This window comes from Cucurbita pepo, chromosome 13 (genome assembly GCF_057944985.1).
Source record: "Cucurbita pepo subsp. pepo isolate OVF chromosome 13, ASM5794498v1, whole genome shotgun sequence".
In the NCBI taxonomy this organism is placed as follows: Eukaryota; Viridiplantae; Streptophyta; class Magnoliopsida; order Cucurbitales; family Cucurbitaceae; genus Cucurbita; species Cucurbita pepo.
The window spans coordinates 13626901-13646347 of NC_141810.1; the positions used below are offsets into that span (position 1 = coordinate 13626901).

Consider the following 19447-nt stretch of genomic DNA (forward strand, 5'->3'; position numbering starts at 1 on the left):
ACAAATTTCAAATTTTAATAGTTAAAATTAAAAAAATTTATATAGTCTAAAATTTAAAATTAAAATTTAAATACATAAGATAATAGGTGGCATATGACAAAGATACATCGATCTTAGAATAAGTTAGACCGCTCTAACTTCACTATAACATATATTGGATAAACAAGACATACATATTTTTAGATCTACATTGGCAGCTACATCACGACGATCTCATTGAATAATTTGTTGATAACCCAACCTGCCATAAATTAAGATGCATGTCAAACGAAACTAATCTTAAACAAGTCAACCATCCACGATAGTTCAAATGAAAATTTGAACAGTTTTATGTTGTTCCAGTTCAGATACATATCTGCTTTCTCATATTAAAACCATCATTCATTTTCATTTTTATCTCATTTTTTCAATCAAATTTTTAACCATAAATTCATATTAAAAAATTTAATTATTACAAAAATAAATAAATAAATAAATAAATAAAAGACATATATTAAAATAAATAAATATTTTATAGCCTTACTATGCCTAATATAATAAGAATGGACTTGCCTGTGGGAAGCTTTGAATAAAATAAGGTGGGCTGGATCCTCCGAGTTGAGCTTGAACAATTCCTTAACAATGAAGGGACATGTAGAGGTGCTGACATATTTACAGGATAATCCACTGTTATTATATATATATATATATAATAAAAAAAACCCGGTTTGCAACAAAACTCACAGATTACCTCCCGAGAGTCTGTATCAGAACTATCCAAAAAATTGCAGTAAGCCATGATTCTTCTTTATATAACATCCAGATCTGAGTTTACATGGAAAGATAAATAACGTTTATTCAGCTTTCCGATGATTAACGGAGTCGTGAAAACAAAAGAACGAGAAAAACTATCCTCATAAACAGTCGTATCTATCTGTCTAGCATTATCTAGACGACAGTCGTCTCTTCTTTGGAGCACATTGCAAGTCTCCCCTTAAACAGTCGTCTCTATTGTCTAGCATTATCTCAACGACTCTACTTCTCTAGAGCACATTGCTAGTCTGCTCTTAAAGAGTTATCTCTATCTGTCTAGCACTATTTCAATGAGTCGTCTTCTCTAGAGTGTTATTACTAGTCTAATGGAACTCTTTCGTGCGTCTTTACTATGACTACACGTTCGAGGCCCACAACTTTTTTGTTCGATATCTAAGTCACTTTTAACTACACCTTCGAAGCTAACATGACTCTAATACCACTTGATAGGAAAACGGATCTCCGTAATGGTATGATATTATATATACTTTTAACACGTAAATGATAAAGGAATTTAAACCTTACCGACAAAACTGTGGCATGTATGAAGAAATCGATGAGTGTTGTTACCATCCAACTGCAAATGGGTTAAAAGTGAAAACATTCTTTCAAAGAAGTAACACTTGATGAACAGTAAAATTAAGAAGGAGTTGAAAGAGAAATTACGGCGTAAAAATCTCCTTGCGGAAAGGCCAACCATCACTGAAAAGATAGACTAAATTTACCGCCATCAAACAACCCAAAACACTGTAAATTATTTTTGCAATCATAACATTGGAGTGCTTCCTGTGCTGCTCCATGCCTTTCCTGTATGCCAAATAACCCAATTGTGTTTAAGAAATGGATCAAAATAATTAAGTTTCTCGCATCTATCCTTCCACTCAATTCTTAAAAGTGTTTTTATTTTATTTGTTAATGGAAATTAGACACACGGTAAGATCTCATATCGATTGGCAAGGATGCTGGGTCTTAAAGGGAGTGGATTGTGAGATCCCACGTCGATTGGAGAGGGGAACTAAACCTCTCCTTCGCGTTTTAAAACAAGCTCGAAAGAGAAAGCCCAAATAGAACAATATCTGCTAGTGGTGGGCTTGGAGCATTGGACGGTTACAAATGGTATGTTGTTTTTCGACAATCGGCAAGGATAATCAGCAAGTGAAATCCTTTCGGTGAGAGAAGATCGTTTGAAAATAAAAATGTGAGAAATAACAGATAGGAGAGAATTGCCGAAGACTTTTGCTTAAAATGAAGTGATTATTTATTTTTTAAATATTTAACTTATCCTAAAAATGCACTAGAGTAGCCCACTAAATCTGTGCCAATTCCTACAAAATGGTCATCTAAAAAGTTGGTAATCCATTCGTAGTGTTTATCAAATGGTGAAAGAAAGATATTCAATCAACTAATACAAACGTGTAAAGCTAAATAAGGAAACCTTAGGTTTTATCTAACATGGTATCAGAGGCAGACACTGTGGGGTGTACCAATGAAGACGTTGAGCCCGAAAGGGAGGTGGACACAGGGCAGTGTGCCAGCAAGGACGTTGAGTCTTGAAGGGGGCAGATTGCGAGATCTCACATTGATTGAAGAGGGAAACAAGTGTTAGCGAGAATGTTGGAGTCCGAAGGGGGTTGGATTGTGAGATCCCATATCGGTTAGTGAAAACACTGGCCCCAAAGGGGGTGGATCTCAACGTTAGACTCCAAAAGGGGGGGTGGATTATGAGATCCCAAAGTTAGCGAGGACACTGGCCCCTTGGAGCATGGATTACTAGAACCCACATTGGTTAGCGAAAACGTTGGCCCCTTGGGGGTGGATTGTGATATCCCACATCGGTTAGCGAGGACGATAAGTCCCTTGGAGCATAGATTATTAGAACCCACATTGGTTAGCGAGAACGTTGAGTCCCTTGGGGGTGTATTAGGAGATCCCACATCAGTTGAAGAGGGGAACGAAACCTCTCCCTAACAGACGCGTTACACGTTTTAAAACCTTGAAGGGAAGTCAGAAAGAAAAAGACGAAACAGGACAATATCTGTTGTTACGAGCTTAAGTGGTTACATACTTGTTCGGATTCTCGATCAGAACATGGTACATAATATCTTCAAAAGATTCCTGAGAAGATAGTTGCCACAACTGGCAAAGAATATAGGCACAAGTAGTAATGCTGTGGAAAATGATAGGCGAAGAGGATTTAATTAGATCCAACAATAAAAGAACATATATATATGTGATAAATAAGGTAGCCAACGAAGTAGTTACCTGCCAAGACATACAAGAAAAGCTATCCAAATTGTTGAAGCAATCCAGTTTGATTCCTTATAGGAAATCCATGTCTGATAAATTATAAAATGAAGTGAAACCAGCAGGTATTATTGTGTTTACCCACCAAATGTTTGCACACTCAAAATTTCATAAAATAATATAAATTATTATGCAAATTGGATATTTCCTTACCGCAATGGCTACGGTGCTGATGTAAATGTCAATTATGGTTGCCACCATTAACCTGAAACATGCAAGTAAAAACCTAAATGAACAAGTCCAGACTTGTAGGGAAAATATAACCTAAATGTGAATTCGTTACTCTTTCCAATCAATGTGGGATCTCATAATTTACTCTCTTGGAGTCTAGCGTCCTCGCTGACACACTGTTCAGTGTCTGGCTTTGATACCATTTGTAACTGATGTCGGTTCTCATAATTTACCCCTTTAGGGTCCAGCGTCCTTGCTGACACACTGTTCAGTGTCTGGCTCTGATACAATTTGTAACTGTCCAATTTCGATGAGAGATTTTCATACCCTTACAAGAAATGTTTCGTTCCTCTTTCCAACCAATGTGGGATCTCATAATCTACCCCCTTAGGGTCCTCGCTGACATACTGTTCAGTGTCTGACTCTGATATCATTTGTAACTGATGTGGGTTCTCATAATTTACCCCTTTAGGGTCCAGCGTCCTTGCTGACACACTTATCATTTGTAACTGATGTGGGTTCTCATAATTTACCCCTTTAGGGTCCAGCGTCCTTGCTGACACACTGTTCAGTGTCTGGCTCTAATACCATTTGTAACTGATGTGGGATCTCATAATTTACCCCTTTGGGGTCCAGCATCACACACTGTTCAATGTCTGGCTCTGATACCATTTGTAACTGTCCAATTTCAATGAGAGATTTTCATACCGTTACAAGGAATGTTTCGTTCCTCTTTCCAACCAATGTGGGATCTCATAATCTACCCCCTTGGGGTCCTCGCTGACATAGTGTCTGACTCTGATACCATTTGTAATTGTCCAATTTAAGGGAGAGATTTCCATACCCTTATAATCGTTCCTCTTTCCAACCAATGTCTGATACCATTTGTAATCGTCCAATTTAAGGGAGAGATTTCCATACCCTTATAATCGTTCATCTTTCCAACCAATGTGGGATCTCATAATCTACTCCATTGGGGTCCAGCGTCCTCACTGATATACTGTTCAGTGTCTGGCTCTGATACCATTTGTAATCGTCCAATTTAAGGGAGAGATTTCCATACCCTTATAATCGTTCCTCTTTCCAACCAATGTGGGATCTCATAATCTACTCCATTGGGGTCCAGCGTCCTCGCTGACATAGGCTTTGATACCATTTGTAATCGTCCAATTTAAGGGTGAGATTTCCATACCCTTATAATCGTTCCTCTTTCCAACCAATATGGGATCTCATAATCTACCCCCTTAGGGTCCAGCGTCCTCACTAACATACTGTTTAGTGTCCGACTCTAATACCATTTGTAATCGTCCAATTTAAGGTAGAGATTTTCATACATAATGAATGTTTCGTTCCCCTCCATTGAAAAAGAAAAGATTTCACATACTATACACAAGTCCATGTAACCAGCACTCCAAATATGTCTCCCACTCACCGAGACAAACACGTCATTTTCTACCGTACCGCTAGACATTTCTTCCAACACCTAGTTTTTAATCATATTTTAAAACGATCCAATCTTTCAATAACCTTTTAAAAATACCATTTTCTAACTAAAAAAAAAAAAAAAAAAAAAAAAAAAAAAAAAAAAAAAAAAAAAATCCATACATTTTTATTTTTTAAAACCGTTTAAAATCATTCTTACTACTAATATTTTATATAAAAAATACTCAAGTTGTGTTCAGATATATTATTTATGAAATATATCGTAGATATTATATCTTAATATTATTTACTTTATGATTTGATTTAAAATATATTTTATTTTATTACCTGTATTTAATTATTTTATATTTTACTTCTTATATTATATTTAAAGGATATCAATATCAACAAGAATACACATCTTTCCAATTCTATTTCTATTTCTATTTCTATTTCTCATGTATTAGGGCATAAAAGGAATGCCTCTTTCTCCGATTCCGGGCATCAAAGGAAAGCCTCTTTCTCCGATTCCGGGCATAAAAGGAATGCCTCTTTCTCCGATTCCGGGTAAGATGTTTTGTGTGTAATTGTCTTTCAGGGGAAAAACTTGATAGAGCAAAGGAGGATGTTTTCTGGGTAATATGCAACGTCGATAACACAGCTCTTGGCATAATTCCCCTATGCAAAAATACCTTAAAGCAAAACTGGATCTTTTTTAAACCAGGATGTTTATATCCTTTTTTAAACCAGGATGTTTATATCCAGATTGTACGAGGATCCATCTGCTTTATATGGTGTGTTTGAGTTTCTCGATAAGGTGGGGTACAATTGTGTGTTTTTATTCTGATAATAGTGTTCTATAAGGTGTGTTAGAATAGTGTTTTTGTTATTCCCGATAATGATTTTCGATAAGGTGGGGTAGAATGTTGTGTTTTTATTCCCCTAATATGTTGTTTTGTCGATAAGGTGGGGTACAATTGTGTGTTTGATTTTCGATAAAATGGGGTAGAATAGTGTGTTTGATTTTCGATAAGGTGGGGTAGAAATGTTAGTTTGATTTTCGATAAGGTGGGGTAGAAATGTGTGTTTGATTTATCGATAAGGTGGGGTAGAAATGTGTGTTTTTATTCATCGATTATAGTAGTCTGTTTGATATCGAGTGTTTTGATTTTCGATAAGGTGAGGTAGAATTGTGTGTTTGATTTGTAGATAAGGTGGGGTAGAATGTTGTGTTTTTATTCCCGAGACTAGGTCCTTCTGAAAGATGAATGAGACAGAAGAGGACAGGACTATTACTGATTAACCTGCCCCTGAGCTACTGAACCGGAAGGGAAGTCAAGACAAAAGAAAGATGAATGAGAGTTGCCCAGTCTTTGAATAAAAGGCAAGAAGGGAGACAAAGAGAAAGAGAAAGATACACTTTTATCCAAAAAAATAGGGGATAGATAGGATCATTCTAGTTTTTTGAGTGTTTACAGGAGAGTGAAAGAGCGAGACCGAGAGGGAGAGGGGCAGGAGCGAAGCTGTGAAACCTTAAGGGGAGGTTCAGGGTCATTCGCTTCTCTTTCTCTTCTCCCTGGATTCTCCCTTACACAGTCAAGTTGCATTCTTCTTTCGTCTTTCCTTAATAATGAATGAATTACTTCTAGCCCCAAATAGCCCTAAAAATAGGTTGGATGACAGATCGGCCATATTAGTACTCATAAATCACGGTAATTGAAATGAAGTTACCGAAGGAGGTTGTAAATAAAGGAAAGGGTCGTTTTCGCTTTGAATATAACTTCTTCTTGATTTGTTTGTAAAAAGTAAATAGGAAAGGAATTGACGTCACTTTATCTATTTGAAGATTGAAGAAAGACAGAGGCCACAACTGATATACTAAAGGTATAAGGAAAAGCCTTTTCTTATAACACAAAATTGGATAAGTCAAGCTACATTTAGGCTGCCCACATGCTTTTTATTTGTTCAAAATCAAGCACCATACCATTCCAGGGATTGTATGGTGCTTGACCTCAACGACTTCATTGAGGAAGACTGCATCAATGCCATCACTAGAAATAGAAGGCAGTACCCATCGCGAAAATCAAGCTTGATCCAACGCCAGGATCTTATCCTCAAACAACTAAACTCAAAAAGACTCAAGCTAATATCTCGATCTGCAGTCTTATACAGTCCTCATACCTACCATCGCCAAGCCCCTTGAGTAAAGCACACAATCAGTGCCAAGTACCTAGTAAGACTTCGCCAGAAACATTGGTGGCAACATTGATGAATGCTACCAGGACAGCCGCCACTTCATTGACAAAGACCTTGCCTCAGGTAGAAGTTCTCACTTCAAGGCACTGTACATTAGAGTAATGGCTTGTGGAAAACCCTACAAAGTCAAATGGTACTCAAAGACAATGGCTCAGCTTTGAATGTCTGTCCATTAAAGGTTGCAACTGAGGCTTGAGGCATCATCTTTCACTCCTTCTGACCTGATTGTTCAGTCATATGAGAATACCAAAAGAGAGGTCTTAGGTGTAGCTTGGATGTGAGCATTGGACCGCATGATCGGGAGAGCATGAAAATTCTTTCCTCAGACTACTTTGACTTTACAGTACTCAATTTCATCGAGCCTGCATGTTTGAATCTGTTACTTGGCAGACTGTGGTTGCACAAAAAGGGGGGCCATCCTCTGTGCACCTGAAACAATAATTCCCCCTCGGAACTTCCTTCGGTGGTAACCAGGGATTTGCATGGAAAACATGGCAAGGTCAATAATGCCCCAGTACTATAAATCCAACCCGAGGCTTCTTTTGCCGCTTTATCTTTATCCGGGTTTGATTTCGACACTGTTCAGGTTTTTGACCATTTGGATAGTAAGGAGCTCATTGGTCTTTACTTTGACCCATATGCTTGGCACTCAGTGGATGGAGCCCTACAGATTGTTCTACTCCGGATATTATGTTAACAACTACGTCAACCATCACATCCGAAGGGAAGACTAACAACCCACGATAGGAGTAATGTCTTTCATTGGTGTTGTATTATATGTCAAAAGGTCAAAAAACACAAAAGGCGACACTTAATAAGGTATTAGACCTCTCACCCAGCCGTAGGATAGTCCTACGATGCTGTTACCGAAGGAAATGCCACTACGCCTTCGGTATTGGCGCACAGTGGATGGTGCCTTACTAAACTGTTCGTATCTCTGTAAAGTAAGTAAGCAAAAACCACAATTTTAACATGTTAAAAAATAAAACGTATATCGTAGAAGAGAGAGTACCGTGAGAGAAGTTCTCTGCGGAAAGGAGAGCCATCGGTGGCGAGTGTGTATCCGAGAGTTGCAACCATCGTGCAGCCCAGTAGAATGAACACAATCCTCCACCCGATTACCGCCGAGCTCGCCATTAGAGACGCAGTGATACAGAGAGCACGGGGAGTAGTACAAGGACGAGAGCAACCGCGGGAGTTGAAGAAGACGGAAGTTAGTGGACACTGCGTGTCCACGTGGCTTCTTTTCATCCGTTTCATTTCTTTGGACAGGAATGCAACTATTAAAAAGGTTAAATTAATTATATTAATCTTTCTACAGTTTATTTTTTAAAAATCTAATTAAATTTACTTTTTTTTTCTTTCTAATCCTCTAAATTTAATTTATATATGTTTAATTTTGTTTACATAAATAATATATAAATAATACAAAAAAAAATTCCAATAAATTTAGAAACAAATTTCAAATTTTAATAGTTAAAATTAAAAAAAATTATATAGTATAAAATTAAAATTTAAAGTTTGATTAGACACATGCTTCCTATTTTTTCACATTTAATAAATTTATTAATTTTGTAAAAAAATATGGTTAGATGAAAGTCTCACAGCTAATTTAAGGAATGATTATAGGTTTATAATCAATGAATACTATCTCCATTGATGTGTCCGGTCCATTTTGCAGTCAAATTTCATAGGTGTTAACATAGGAACTTTTTTCCCATTTGAGACGGGATCATTAACTCGATCTGAAAAGTTGTTTTCTCTCGACTAAAGATTGTCCCAAGGTTAAAATATGGAAGAAAAAAAAAATATTTACTCGTGTCGATAAGACCTCACAACCTCAACCCTATCGAGTAAACCCTCATGGAGGCACCCAAATCATTATGTGAAAAACCCTTGTTTCTTTCGATCCTTTTCAACGAATCTGTAAGATATTTTAAGCTTAGGATAATCTTTAGTGGATATGGTATGATACAAAAATGAGAAAACAACTTTTCATATCAAGTTAACGACCCTGTCTCAAATGGGAAAAAAAGTTCATATGTTAACACTATGGAATTTGACTGCAAAATGGCCCGGAAGCGAAAGTGAATAAGTTTCGTATTTTAACCAATCATTTGTGTAAGATTCATCAAACTGAGGCCTTTTGAGAAGCGCAAAAGCAAAGCTTATGCTCACCATCGTAGAGAGTCGTTCATCTAACATGGTATCAGAACCATGCCTTAAACTTAGTCATGTCAAATAATCAATAAACACTATCTCCATTAGTGTGAGGCATTTCGGGGAAGCTCTCAATTCTAGATTGGATCCAAAATTGACGGGTTAGTGTGAGCTTATGCGGTTATGCACTCTTCTAATAGGAATCCATTTTCTGAAAGATTATGGCTTTCGTGTTCTGGTGGGTCTTCGATATCCTTTCGATAACCTATGTTGTGTTCAATATCATACCATTGTGCCTTTTGGGGAAGCCCTCCATGAGAGCTTATGCTCACAGTGGACAATATCATACTATTGTGGAGAGTCGTGTTCATCTAACATGGCATAAGAGTCATGCCCTAAACTTAGCCATGTCAATAGAATCTTCAAATGTCGAACAAATGACTCCAAAAGAAAAGGAGTCGAGTCTCGATTAAGGAGAGACGTACTTTGTTTGAGCCCAGGTGTTGGATGAAAGTCCCACATCGGCTCGAGAGGCGTACTTTGTTCGAGTCCAAATGTTGGATGAAAGTCCCACGTCGCTAATTGATCGGGAGAGGTTCATAACTTGGCTTCTAACCAAAATTTGGGGTTGTACTTAAGCCCACGGAACATACCGTACATGGTCTGCTACGCAAAGTAGTACATCGGCGTGTATACTTGCTCTATAAATACGTTCCCGCCTTCTGACTTGGCTTTCTGAATAGACTATTTCGTCTCTTTCTTCTCGTCTTCAACCTCTGAATCTCAGTTTTAGGGTTTCTTTCGTGATTTGATGCAACCTGGTGTTATATGATTTGCGGAATTTTTCCATTGCTGTAACATTGTGCTTCTTCTGTTCTTCAAGAAGCTTTCGTATGTGTTCTCTCGTCGTTTCTATGCGTCAATTCTCTTTTACCTCGCGATGAATTCCTAATTCTGTCTAACTTTGGGGCCTTATAATTTGTTTTTCAGTGGTCATTTGAACTCTGGGGCTGTATTTCTTGACGTATAAGGGCTAATGGACGGAGCGGAACATTCCCTTGATCACAGAGGAGGTACGGGAGCAATGGAAACGACCTCAGGAACTGACGAGTTTCAACCCTTCGATGAAAACCTAATCGGAAATCTTCAATCCCAGCTTCGTCGTCTCCAAGGCAGGGTTAAGGTTTGAATGTCTACTCTCATTTCAACTTCCGGTTGATTAATGACATAATGGAGAAGTATCGGTAGAGACAAGACTGATGTTCGATCTCAATCCACTAATCTGTCAGGAATTAGAGGAGGAAAATTCCAATCTATCCACTCGACTTGCAACTTGCTGCTGTTCTGAGGTTTGGTCGACTATGTTAGAATGAAATCAGAGCTATTTGGTTGTCATGCTAGCCCAGCTAACCTTAGGGTAGATTTTTCGTCAGGGCTAACTAAACATGAATTCGTGCAGAGGAGGATGAACTTTGACGATGGGAGTAGTTCGATTGAGAAAAGCAGGAAATATGGAAGTCTGAAAGACAAGACTACTAAGAAGAAAGCTGTAGAAAAAACGCCAGGCTAGTTGTTACTTCATGAACAAATAGAGTCTATTTTCTCATTCCTCCATAGTTGCGAAAATCAAATCAATTTTTTTCTTTTAGATAAGAGGATCACCAAAAAATGGTGCCATGGGGGAGTAGTAGTAGTAACTCACATGTAAATACGACCAAAGGAGGCAGAATGGAGGAGAATATTATATGTAACAGTGGAGTTCATATAAATATATTAATGAGATTTTTATGAAATTCAAGAATCAAGATTAAGAAATGATGATTTGTGAGTCTGAACTATAGTCAAATTATGCATTGACATACAATAAAATACTCAAATGTGGCTGTTTCACAATAACTGTTGCATATGGATTTGAAAATTTGCATGTCCCCAAATAGCCACCGGATAAACCAAATAGTTTTTCCTACCTGCCAGAGAAAAAGGTGAAAAATGACGAACCTTAGACATACGTTTGGAATGTTTATGAAGTTTAGATGAAATAATTTACGGTAGTTCTCATGCATATTATCAACCTTGTTTATCTACTGGAATGATTTGCTTGTTATTTTATGGGCGAAGGTTATAACACAAGGATCTTGGATCACTGTTCAAAGAGATATATTGCTCTAAAAGTAATGTATTTCGGGCGGAGGTATGTAATCTAGCGATAATGGGAACAATACCAGTACCTTTTACTTTCCCCTGCATTAATTTCCGTACATTTCAGTCCTCCGAAACCTTCTTCCGAGATATGGAGAAATCTTGTTAAAAGAAAACCCCACAACAGTTGTTATTTAAAAACTCTATCGTCGTAGCTTTTTGTTATACTGTGAAAATTTAACTTGATGTCAGATAGTGCCTGAAATTCTGGTTACTTCATCTGTTCAGGTTCTATGGCTTTGCTTCAGAGGCACAAATGGAACCAACAGTTGAGGTACAGTTTCAAATTGAACTTAACAAAATATTTATGATTTATCAATTACAGTGGTACTGGTGGGGATACTTGTCAAGAACGCACAATATTGGTTCTTAATGTTTACTGGGAGTGCCTAAACATTTAAATAATGCATTTAGAGGATCCCAATATCAATTTTTTTTAACCTTCCATCTTTTCTAATTGATATTTGATCACACCATCTGCTAGAATGAGCATCATGCGATTCTCACGAGTAAATATAAGGTTTTCTTTGTCAATGAATATTCTTCCCTTCCTGCTTGCTAAGGAATACCATCGAGATTATTTTGATGCTGTGTTTAATTATGGATTTGGATTATAATAAAGAATGCTAGAAAGCAAAATCGACATTCTGATTCATCTACCATTAGGCTTTTTATGAGTTTGAGAAATAAATTGTGAATTTCTAAGTATGAATTATGAGGTAACCAGACACCCAAGATTTCAGGAGGCTTGGATTTAACTAGAGTTTCACTATAGTAATGTGTAGTCCTTCCCTCCTTTACCCTTGCAAGTCCTCCTTACAACCACCCTTTTTTCACCTTTCCCCTTCCTTTGTGATTCTCTTGCGATCCCAAAAGCAAACAAAAGGCTTAAGATGTAGATGGATCCAATAAAGGGGAGGGGACTAAAAAGAGTAGGAATTGTCACTGGAAAAGACTTTGACAAAGTTGATTGGCAACATTTGAATGCTATGTAAAAGTTGAAAGGCTTTAGGAAATAGATGAGCATGACTTCATGCTCAAGACCATGGTTTGGGTGGGTGTAAACATTTAGCATCAATTTGTTTTAAGGGGAGGGGGTTACGGGAAGGTATATTTGGTGGTTGTGAGGAATGTTGGGTGAGAAGAGATTTACTTGTAAATTTTGTACCCAAAAAAAGAAGTTAATTTGTTATCGTTAATTTGTTATCTCATCTTCCTGCAGTCCGAAATTTTCAGAGCTCTTGATAAAGCCAGGCTTCTTGTTGGTGGTAGGAAGGAGTCTTGTTATTCAAGATGTGGTAGAACAGACAGGGGGGTCTCATCTGTTGGGCAAGTAAGACACTTAAAATCTGTAGAGAATAACATTGTACAGCTAGAATAGCATTGTATAACAGTAGCTTTATGCTAATTTTCTGAATACGTTGACTTCCTCATCTTTTTAATTAGGGAACTTTGTTGACCTTTCAATCCCTAATTGAGTTAATTTCACCTTTCTAGCAATCACACTATTGTTCCTGCAGGTAATTGCTCTCTATTTACGGTCCAACCTTAAGGATCCCCCTAATGGTGAAAATGGCAATCATAATGCGGAAGAGCACCATGGTCAGCTAAGTTGATGTTGCCAAAGTCGTTCTTGTTTGTTAATAACTTGAATACTAATCAACTGAATGATAATATGGAGTGCGCCAGACTTCTTGCTTTCTGTTACGGATAGCACTCTTGTTTGAAACACCAAAATAGAGCAATATTCTTTACTGCATTAGGAAAGTAGATGGTAGCGATACTTTATACAGGGAACTACAGACATGACCCTTTCTTTTATTTTTTCAAAGGATGTCATCTATAGTTTTATGTGCTTATTATTATTTTTTAATTAACATTTTCAATTGGGGTAGTTTTTTCTTTCTAAGTTCTAATTGGAACGTTGCATACTTTTTCCATCTCCATTATCTCAACTTCATTTCCATTTATTATTTACTCTCAGATGGAGAAATTGATTATGTGAGAGTAATAAATAGAGTTCTTCCCAATGACATTCGGGTTTTAGGCTGGTGTACTGTTCCTGTTGGCTTCAGTGCAAGGTTTGTATTGCTCGTGATTTTATTTTTATTTTTATTTATATAGATTTGGGTATTTTCCTTTTCTTGAGAGGAATGTGATGTGTTGATTTTTAATGTGAAGTCAGGAACTTCATGAGACTAGCATTCAACAGATTTAAAAATCAATATAACTGGCTTTGACTGCTGAGTTTATGTGCCTACATGAAATTCTGTAGAGTTGTCTTGCTATTCTAAATGTCTGTACACCTCTCTAAGAAGTGCAGTGACCAGTAGCATCTCCGTTACCCCTTACGTTATACAAGAAGCTTTACTTGTGCGTTATTTTTTTCATTTCTTTGTTAGACACAGCTGGATTTAGGGTTTAAGTTCATTTCTTTGTTAGATACATGCTGCTTAAGTTCTCTAGACATGCTTAACTTTGCCAATGTATGGCATCATGGTCTGGGGTGACATTTTTTTTATTACGTTGGGGCATTTGTTAAAACCAAGAACCATGTTAATTTTTTGGTTACTTTCTAAAAATTGAGTTTACACATCTTACATTTTTGCTAAAGATTAACATTTTTCTTCCAAGGGACTGGATCAATGGGGGTTATGGTTCATAATTATGTTAAAAATTAGTTTTGGAAAAGACACATAGTAATTTATACCTAAACAATTCAAGAGTATTCAAATCTACATTTTAAGGTGTTGTACTTGATAATCATGGGTACTTCATGATGCTCCCCATACACTAATACTCAATGCATGACCAATACTTCTTTGAGGAACTTATTATGTGAATTTGTTCCCGAAGTGTAAAACTTATCTATTCAACATAATATTTCAGCAAGAATCTTTAAGGTATGAATCTGTTGGAAAGACTCCAGTTCTAGTTTCTAACATACATGCTTATATTATCGGAAAAATATTAATGCTTACTCTGGCATTTCTTGTTGCCTCTTTATGCAGCACAGATTTAGTTGTTTAAGAAGAAAGTATAAATATTTATTCTGGGGAGCAAACTTGAACATCTCGGTATGCAAATTATTTTGTAGGAGTCTTGTAATGCTTTTGCAGAAGTAATTTGGATGCTGCTTCAACAAAAGGTTGAAAAATTTTATCTGCATTTTCACCAGGCTATGGAGAGGGCCGGTAAGAAATTTGTAGGGGAACATGACTTCAGAAACTTCTGCAAAATGGATGCAGCAAATGTTCACAATTATAGGCGATGCATCATGTCATTTGACATTTCTCCTTGTGATGGGAGGTTGGCGTTGTTTTCAGATTTCTAATCTGTTTTCCAATTCAACTTTTCGTACCATGCTTAATTGAAACATGCCTTGCATTTGTATTGTCAAATCTGATTAGCATATTTGCTTCTCAGGCCATCCAAAAGAGCCTTCCTTTAGCTGTTGTTCAAGCTTATGTTACTTTATTCTCCCTGTTTTTGGTCTCTTAAGTTCATTAACTATGTTCTCTCCTAGGTGTTGCCAAGCTGCCAGTAGTTTACTAACTAGAATAAGAGTGCTTTTCTGACCATGTTCATTTTGAGTTGTTGATAATCATGTTGAAATTGACCATCTCTGTGGTTTTTATCATTTGCGGGGGTAGATTCATATTATGCAAGATGCTTTGAACTTCAGAAGAATGATCATGTTAACTTTTTAAGCGTCCTGCAGTTATTGCTGTGTTAGATTTCTATTTATTCCAAATCTAGGATGCATTAAGACGACTACGCAAATTAAAAGAATGTGAAATATACTTGTGGGAGAAAGAAGCGTGGTACCGTAGAACCCGTGTTTTATGATAGAATTCTATTGGATATATCTTCTGTAACTTCATTCTACATCATCGTGTCCTGAGCTAAGATGTCTTCTTGGCTCAAGACATCTACTTTTTTTTTGGTAAACAAATTAATCTCTCTCTCTCTCTCTCTCTCTCTCACACACACAATCTTTTTAGACTCTGAATCTTTTTGGTACTCTGACAGGATGGAAGGCAATCTATTATGGGCATTCAACATAGAAGGCAGTGCTTTCCTCTGGCATCAGGTCCGCTGCATGGTTGCTGTAGTATTCATGGTTGGGCAAGGTCTTGAAGATCCTGATGTGCGTGCCAGACGTCTTGACATCTGATTGCTTTATTATATTTGCATAAACACTTTTAATATGTTAAACTGCTTGCTTTTGCTCATGAAAATGTAGTCATCTTATACTTCATAGGCCTCAACACTCTCATTTCAGCTTATTATATCTCTAGAATGGCCATAAAAGATAAACAACTAATGGTAAATTTGGTAACGAGGAGCTAGTGTTTTCCAGAATTGATAGCCGTATTTATTTTTATATAGATGCATCTGCCGTTGACAATGAACCTTCCTAGCCACTGTTTCTTTTCAATACATGTGCACTTCCCCCCTTTACCGAAGTTATCAATCTTATTTCTTGGTTGGTAAACCCTAAGCATGACTTCGTTGCTCTTTTGAAATATGTGTTGTTTTGCTAATGGTCACACAATTAGCACTTATGTCAAGATTTCAACATTTAAAGTCGCTGTACACAGTGGTTTCCCAATTATCAGCTTTACTTGGCCTGTGGTGTGATTTTGTTATGCTATGTGAAGTATAAAATGCATCTCAATCTATTATATGAAGATGACTGGTAAAATTTTGTAGGTGGTTGATATTCTTCTGGATCCATTAAGAACACCAAGGAAGCCTCAGTATGTTATGGCTTCAGAAAATCCTCTGGTTCTTCATTCTTGTGAATTTGAAGGTGTCAAATTTAGGTGTTCAACAGGTACTTTTCTTCAGCTTCATTAAGGGATTAATTGATTATAGATAACGTGACTTCTACCTCCTGTATATTTTCTTTTTTCACCTCAGTTGTCATTATACTATTGTTCTATATTTAAAGGATTTCCATGCCTGCATTTCTCCTAGATGCTGGAGAAGCTCTACAGTTGCATTTAACAAATGAAATCCGCACATATGAGCTCCAAGCTGCAATATTCAAAGAAGCTCTTCTAAGCTGTTTGCCAATCACAAATGGTTTGAATTGCAATCTTTTCCTATTATACATTTTTGTCATTATTGTCGGTTGATTATGATACTGATGTGGCAACTTCCATCTCTCCAGATGAGAGCTTTCCAGACAACAGAAAGATAAAGAAGAAAATTTGCCATGTTCCCCTATTTTCAAGACCAACTGAACGTAAGTTCTGAACAAAAAGACTGCTGACTATTTTGGGATTATTTATTTGATAATGTCATATAGTACTACACTATCTGTGATTCTGTATCTAACCAATGACTAAACAACTGAATATATTATTTTAGTATCAAAGTTAAAAAGAAAAACACTTCAGCTAAACGCAAATCCAATGACCCTTGTGTACATGTCAGTTAATAATTTGGTGTGAGCTGTTTTGTCCATATCCATTTACATAATGTTTTTAGTTAATGTGGAGCTTTTGTTTTGTCCATAGCAGAATTACCTCTCTTTCTTTGCTAATGATTTATGGGCCAGTAAGTCTAGCTGTCATGGAGGAAGATGTTCATCGAGAAATGTGAGATCCCACATCGGTTGAAGAGGGGAACGAAGCATTCCTTAGAAGGGTGTGGAAACCTCTCCCTAGTAGACGCATTGTAAAACCTTGAGGGGAAGTCTTTGAAAGAAAGCTCAAAGAAGACAATATTTGCTAGCGGCGGGCTTGGTCTGTTACAAGAAATTAAAATATTAGCTACATGATTGGTTTTCATTTAATTTATTTGATTTATTGAATCCCTCTATCTTAAGCGTTGCCTTTTCCCCTTCTCATCCCCTAACTATATTAGTAACTACCTCCAAAAGCATACCTTTCCCTCTGTTATTTCAATATGTTAGTTTATATGTATTGGGTTATGCTGTTCCGTTTCCAGCTTCTTATGAAGAGCGGCGTGCCAAGCTCAACTCATCCTCAAAGAGTTCATCAAATACATCTTCATAGGCACAGGTAACACAGATTTCGTGTTTTTTGAAAAAAATAAATAAATCTACAAGCATCTGTTTCTAAGATCTAATTTCTTCCCTTTCAAAAAGTTATCAAGTGAACATGAAAGCCTAATTAGACTAATTATGATACTATATGGATACAAGATTATATCTTAGAGCAGCTCTCATCCCATTTCATAAGAGACTGAAGTCTTTTAAAACTGCATTTGGCCTAACTTTTAGAATACTAATTAAGGAACTTCTCAAATCTACTGTTCAATGTTCTTTATATTTATGTTTATTTCTTATTATAACTCAAAGAAACATTTGAAGTAGTGTACAATAAGGGGGTAAATTTAGAGATAATGAGTGTATCTGTAGTTTTGCAGAGTTTGAACGCCATTAAAAGAGCAGAAGCGGCAATGATGAGCATCCGGTGATGAAGGGGAGATGAGTCTAAAGAAAAAGCTGACAGCCCAACCACACCCCAACATCAACATGTACCATCATCATCATGAATCCAGGTGCATGAACTCCGACCAAATCATTTTTCTCACTTGCCCTGTCCCCCTCTCCTCTATGGTTTTATTAATGTTGAGAATGACTTGCGACGGTTATGTGCTGTGTGTTTTTGTCCTGAACCATGTGAAAGCTTAAACCATTTTAGAGGAAGCTATGTTTTTTTAGTTAAAATCTAGGTTAAATTATATAAATTACCCCGAAGTTCTGTATCATGCCTCAATTATATACCTATACGCTTCGAAAAGTTTCATTTTTACTGTTGAACTTTGAAATTTGACCCGAAGAATAATACTCTTAGAGCGGAAAATGTTTCTTGTCTTTTTAAAGACTATTCTCGAAGTGTTAGGGTAAAGTTGAAAACTTTAGAAGTCGTAGTGTCTTAAAATTTAACCATGATCAACTATGGTGAAAATATAAATTTCTTATCTATTTACTCTGAAAAGTGAAATCGATTCGAGGAATCATATAATGGTAGAATAAGGACAAAGGGATTATGGTAAAAAAAAAAAAGAATTTTTAAGCTAATTATGATTTCAGTTTAATCTTATTTGTGGTCAATATTGGTAGCAGATAGAATGATATTATGTATTAATATTTAAATAATTTATTATTTTCATTTTGAGAAAAGAAATACGAAAGAAGTAAGTATTTTTTAAGTTACCTGTAACTTGCACTTTCCATCTCTTTTATTTATTTATTTATTTATTTTTATTTTTTTTTATCCTTTGATGAGAAAGGATGAATGAGTATATTGAAGGCAACCACTGCTCATCTATTAAAAATAATAAAATAAAATAAAATAAAATAAAATAAAAAGTCCAAATCACCCTAGACAATAAATAGTTTTTATTTTAAATTTATCTCATAAAGAAAAGCATTTTTGGATAAATAGTTTCTTAGATCAATTCTTTTGGGAATATGGTCCCAAAGTTGGATTGACATCAAATCGCAAACGGCCAGAAAAAAGCGGCAAATTTTTTATTTTTTAAAATTATTATTATTATTCCCGGGTGGGTGAATGGGGTCTAGTACACTCCTTGACTAGTGTAGTCGACTCTATAAGAGGTCATTCATAATGGTTCTATATGGTTCGATTTTGGGTGTAACATTGTGGTCATTCTCTCGTTGGACTTACCCAGGTGGCCAAAAGCTCTCATGCTATTTGTACTCATTCCCGAAAAAAATGTCTGATCTTAACCGGGTTCGAACTTCTCATTCTCTTCAAGCTCTTTTGACTTTTAAACTACGTGTACCTATGTGCCTATTTGGAGTTTCTCATAGGTAAAGTCAACATTTTTCGATGGACTTTCCTCTAAAAATATACATAAATGATGAAATTTAGGTTAATTTTCTCAATATTGCAATAAATATCTTTTATTTATTTTTAAATAAATTTAACCCAAATAATTTAGAAGTTTGAATTATTGTCTTCCCAATTATTTTTAGTAACTAAAAAAAGAAACAAAAACACCAAACGACATAAATATGAAAATGAATCATCTCCCTAAATTATTCAACAAACTTTAAATCATTGTTTTCGGCTAAATTACAAAAAAGTCCTTTAAAAATAATTATTTTTTTAAGTTGCAATATTACCTCTACTGGTAA

General features: G+C 36.2%; 2 protein-coding genes across 8 annotated transcripts; one reads left to right on the forward strand and one right to left on the reverse strand.

Annotated features, from left to right (window-relative positions):
• Positions 1-65: 65 nt before the first annotated feature.
• On the reverse strand, positions 66-8118 carry LOC147789759 (uncharacterized). Of its 3 annotated transcripts, none has more exons than XM_087116775.1 (9): positions 7958-8117; positions 3250-3301; positions 3055-3128; positions 2858-2959; positions 1459-1599; positions 1318-1369; positions 731-804; positions 553-614; positions 66-241 (listed from the first exon to the last, which is right to left on the reverse strand). In XM_087116775.1, the coding sequence occupies exons 1-9, from the start codon at positions 8080-8082 to the stop codon at positions 198-200; spliced, it is 726 nt and encodes a 241-aa protein (XP_086972901.1). In that variant the 5' UTR covers positions 8083-8117; the 3' UTR covers positions 66-197. The 3 variants fall into 3 exon arrangements, with proteins under 3 accessions (XP_086972901.1, XP_086972900.1, XP_086972902.1); XM_087116774.1 differs by having other exon boundaries at positions 553-642; XM_087116776.1 differs by lacking the exon at positions 2858-2959 and having other exon boundaries at positions 553-642; positions 7958-8118.
• A 1718-nt stretch (positions 8119-9836) lies between these two features.
• Positions 9837-18095, forward strand: LOC111809003 (Pseudouridine synthase family protein). 5 transcript variants are annotated; one of them, XM_023695292.2, is made up of 17 exons: positions 9837-9996; positions 10096-10288; positions 10395-10454; positions 10565-10670; positions 11224-11296; positions 11533-11578; positions 12527-12637; positions 12825-12906; positions 13289-13385; positions 14321-14381; positions 14483-14613; positions 15337-15454; positions 16021-16144; positions 16288-16395; positions 16484-16558; positions 17266-17339; positions 17699-18095. In XM_023695292.2, the coding sequence occupies exons 2-16, from the start codon at positions 10142-10144 to the stop codon at positions 17331-17333; spliced, it is 1407 nt and encodes a 468-aa protein (XP_023551060.2). In that variant the 5' UTR covers positions 9837-9996; positions 10096-10141; the 3' UTR covers positions 17334-17339; positions 17699-18095. The 5 variants fall into 5 exon arrangements, with proteins under 5 accessions (XP_023551060.2, XP_023551061.2, XP_023551064.2 ...); XM_023695293.2 differs by having other exon boundaries at positions 17707-18095; XM_023695295.2 differs by lacking the exon at positions 9837-9996 and having other exon boundaries at positions 10209-10288; positions 10539-10670.
• Positions 18096-19447: the final 1352 nt, after the last annotated feature.

Excerpts from the sequence above, each read along its gene's own strand:
- LOC111809003 (XM_023695292.2), top strand. The coding sequence starts at position 10,142 with ATGGACGGAGCGGAACATTCCCTTGATCACAGAGGAGGTACGGGAGCA. Across the intron at positions 12,638-12,824 it reads GGGTCTCATCTGTTGGGCAA|GTAATTGCTCTCTATTTACG; the intron begins GTAAGACACTTA and ends TTGTTCCTGCAG. Across the intron at positions 15,455-16,020 it reads AAGGTCTTGAAGATCCTGAT|GTGGTTGATATTCTTCTGGA; the intron begins GTGCGTGCCAGA and ends AAAATTTTGTAG.
- LOC147789759 (XM_087116774.1), bottom strand. The coding sequence starts at position 8,082 with ATGGCGAGCTCGGCGGTAATCGGGTGGAGGATTGTGTTCATTCTACTG. Across the intron at positions 3,129-3,249 it reads TCAGCACCGTAGCCATTGCG|ACATGGATTTCCTATAAGGA; the intron begins GTAAGGAAATAT and ends ATAATTTATCAG. Across the intron at positions 242-552 it reads TTATTCAAAGCTTCCCACAG|GTTGGGTTATCAACAAATTA; the intron begins GCAAGTCCATTC and ends AATTTATGGCAG.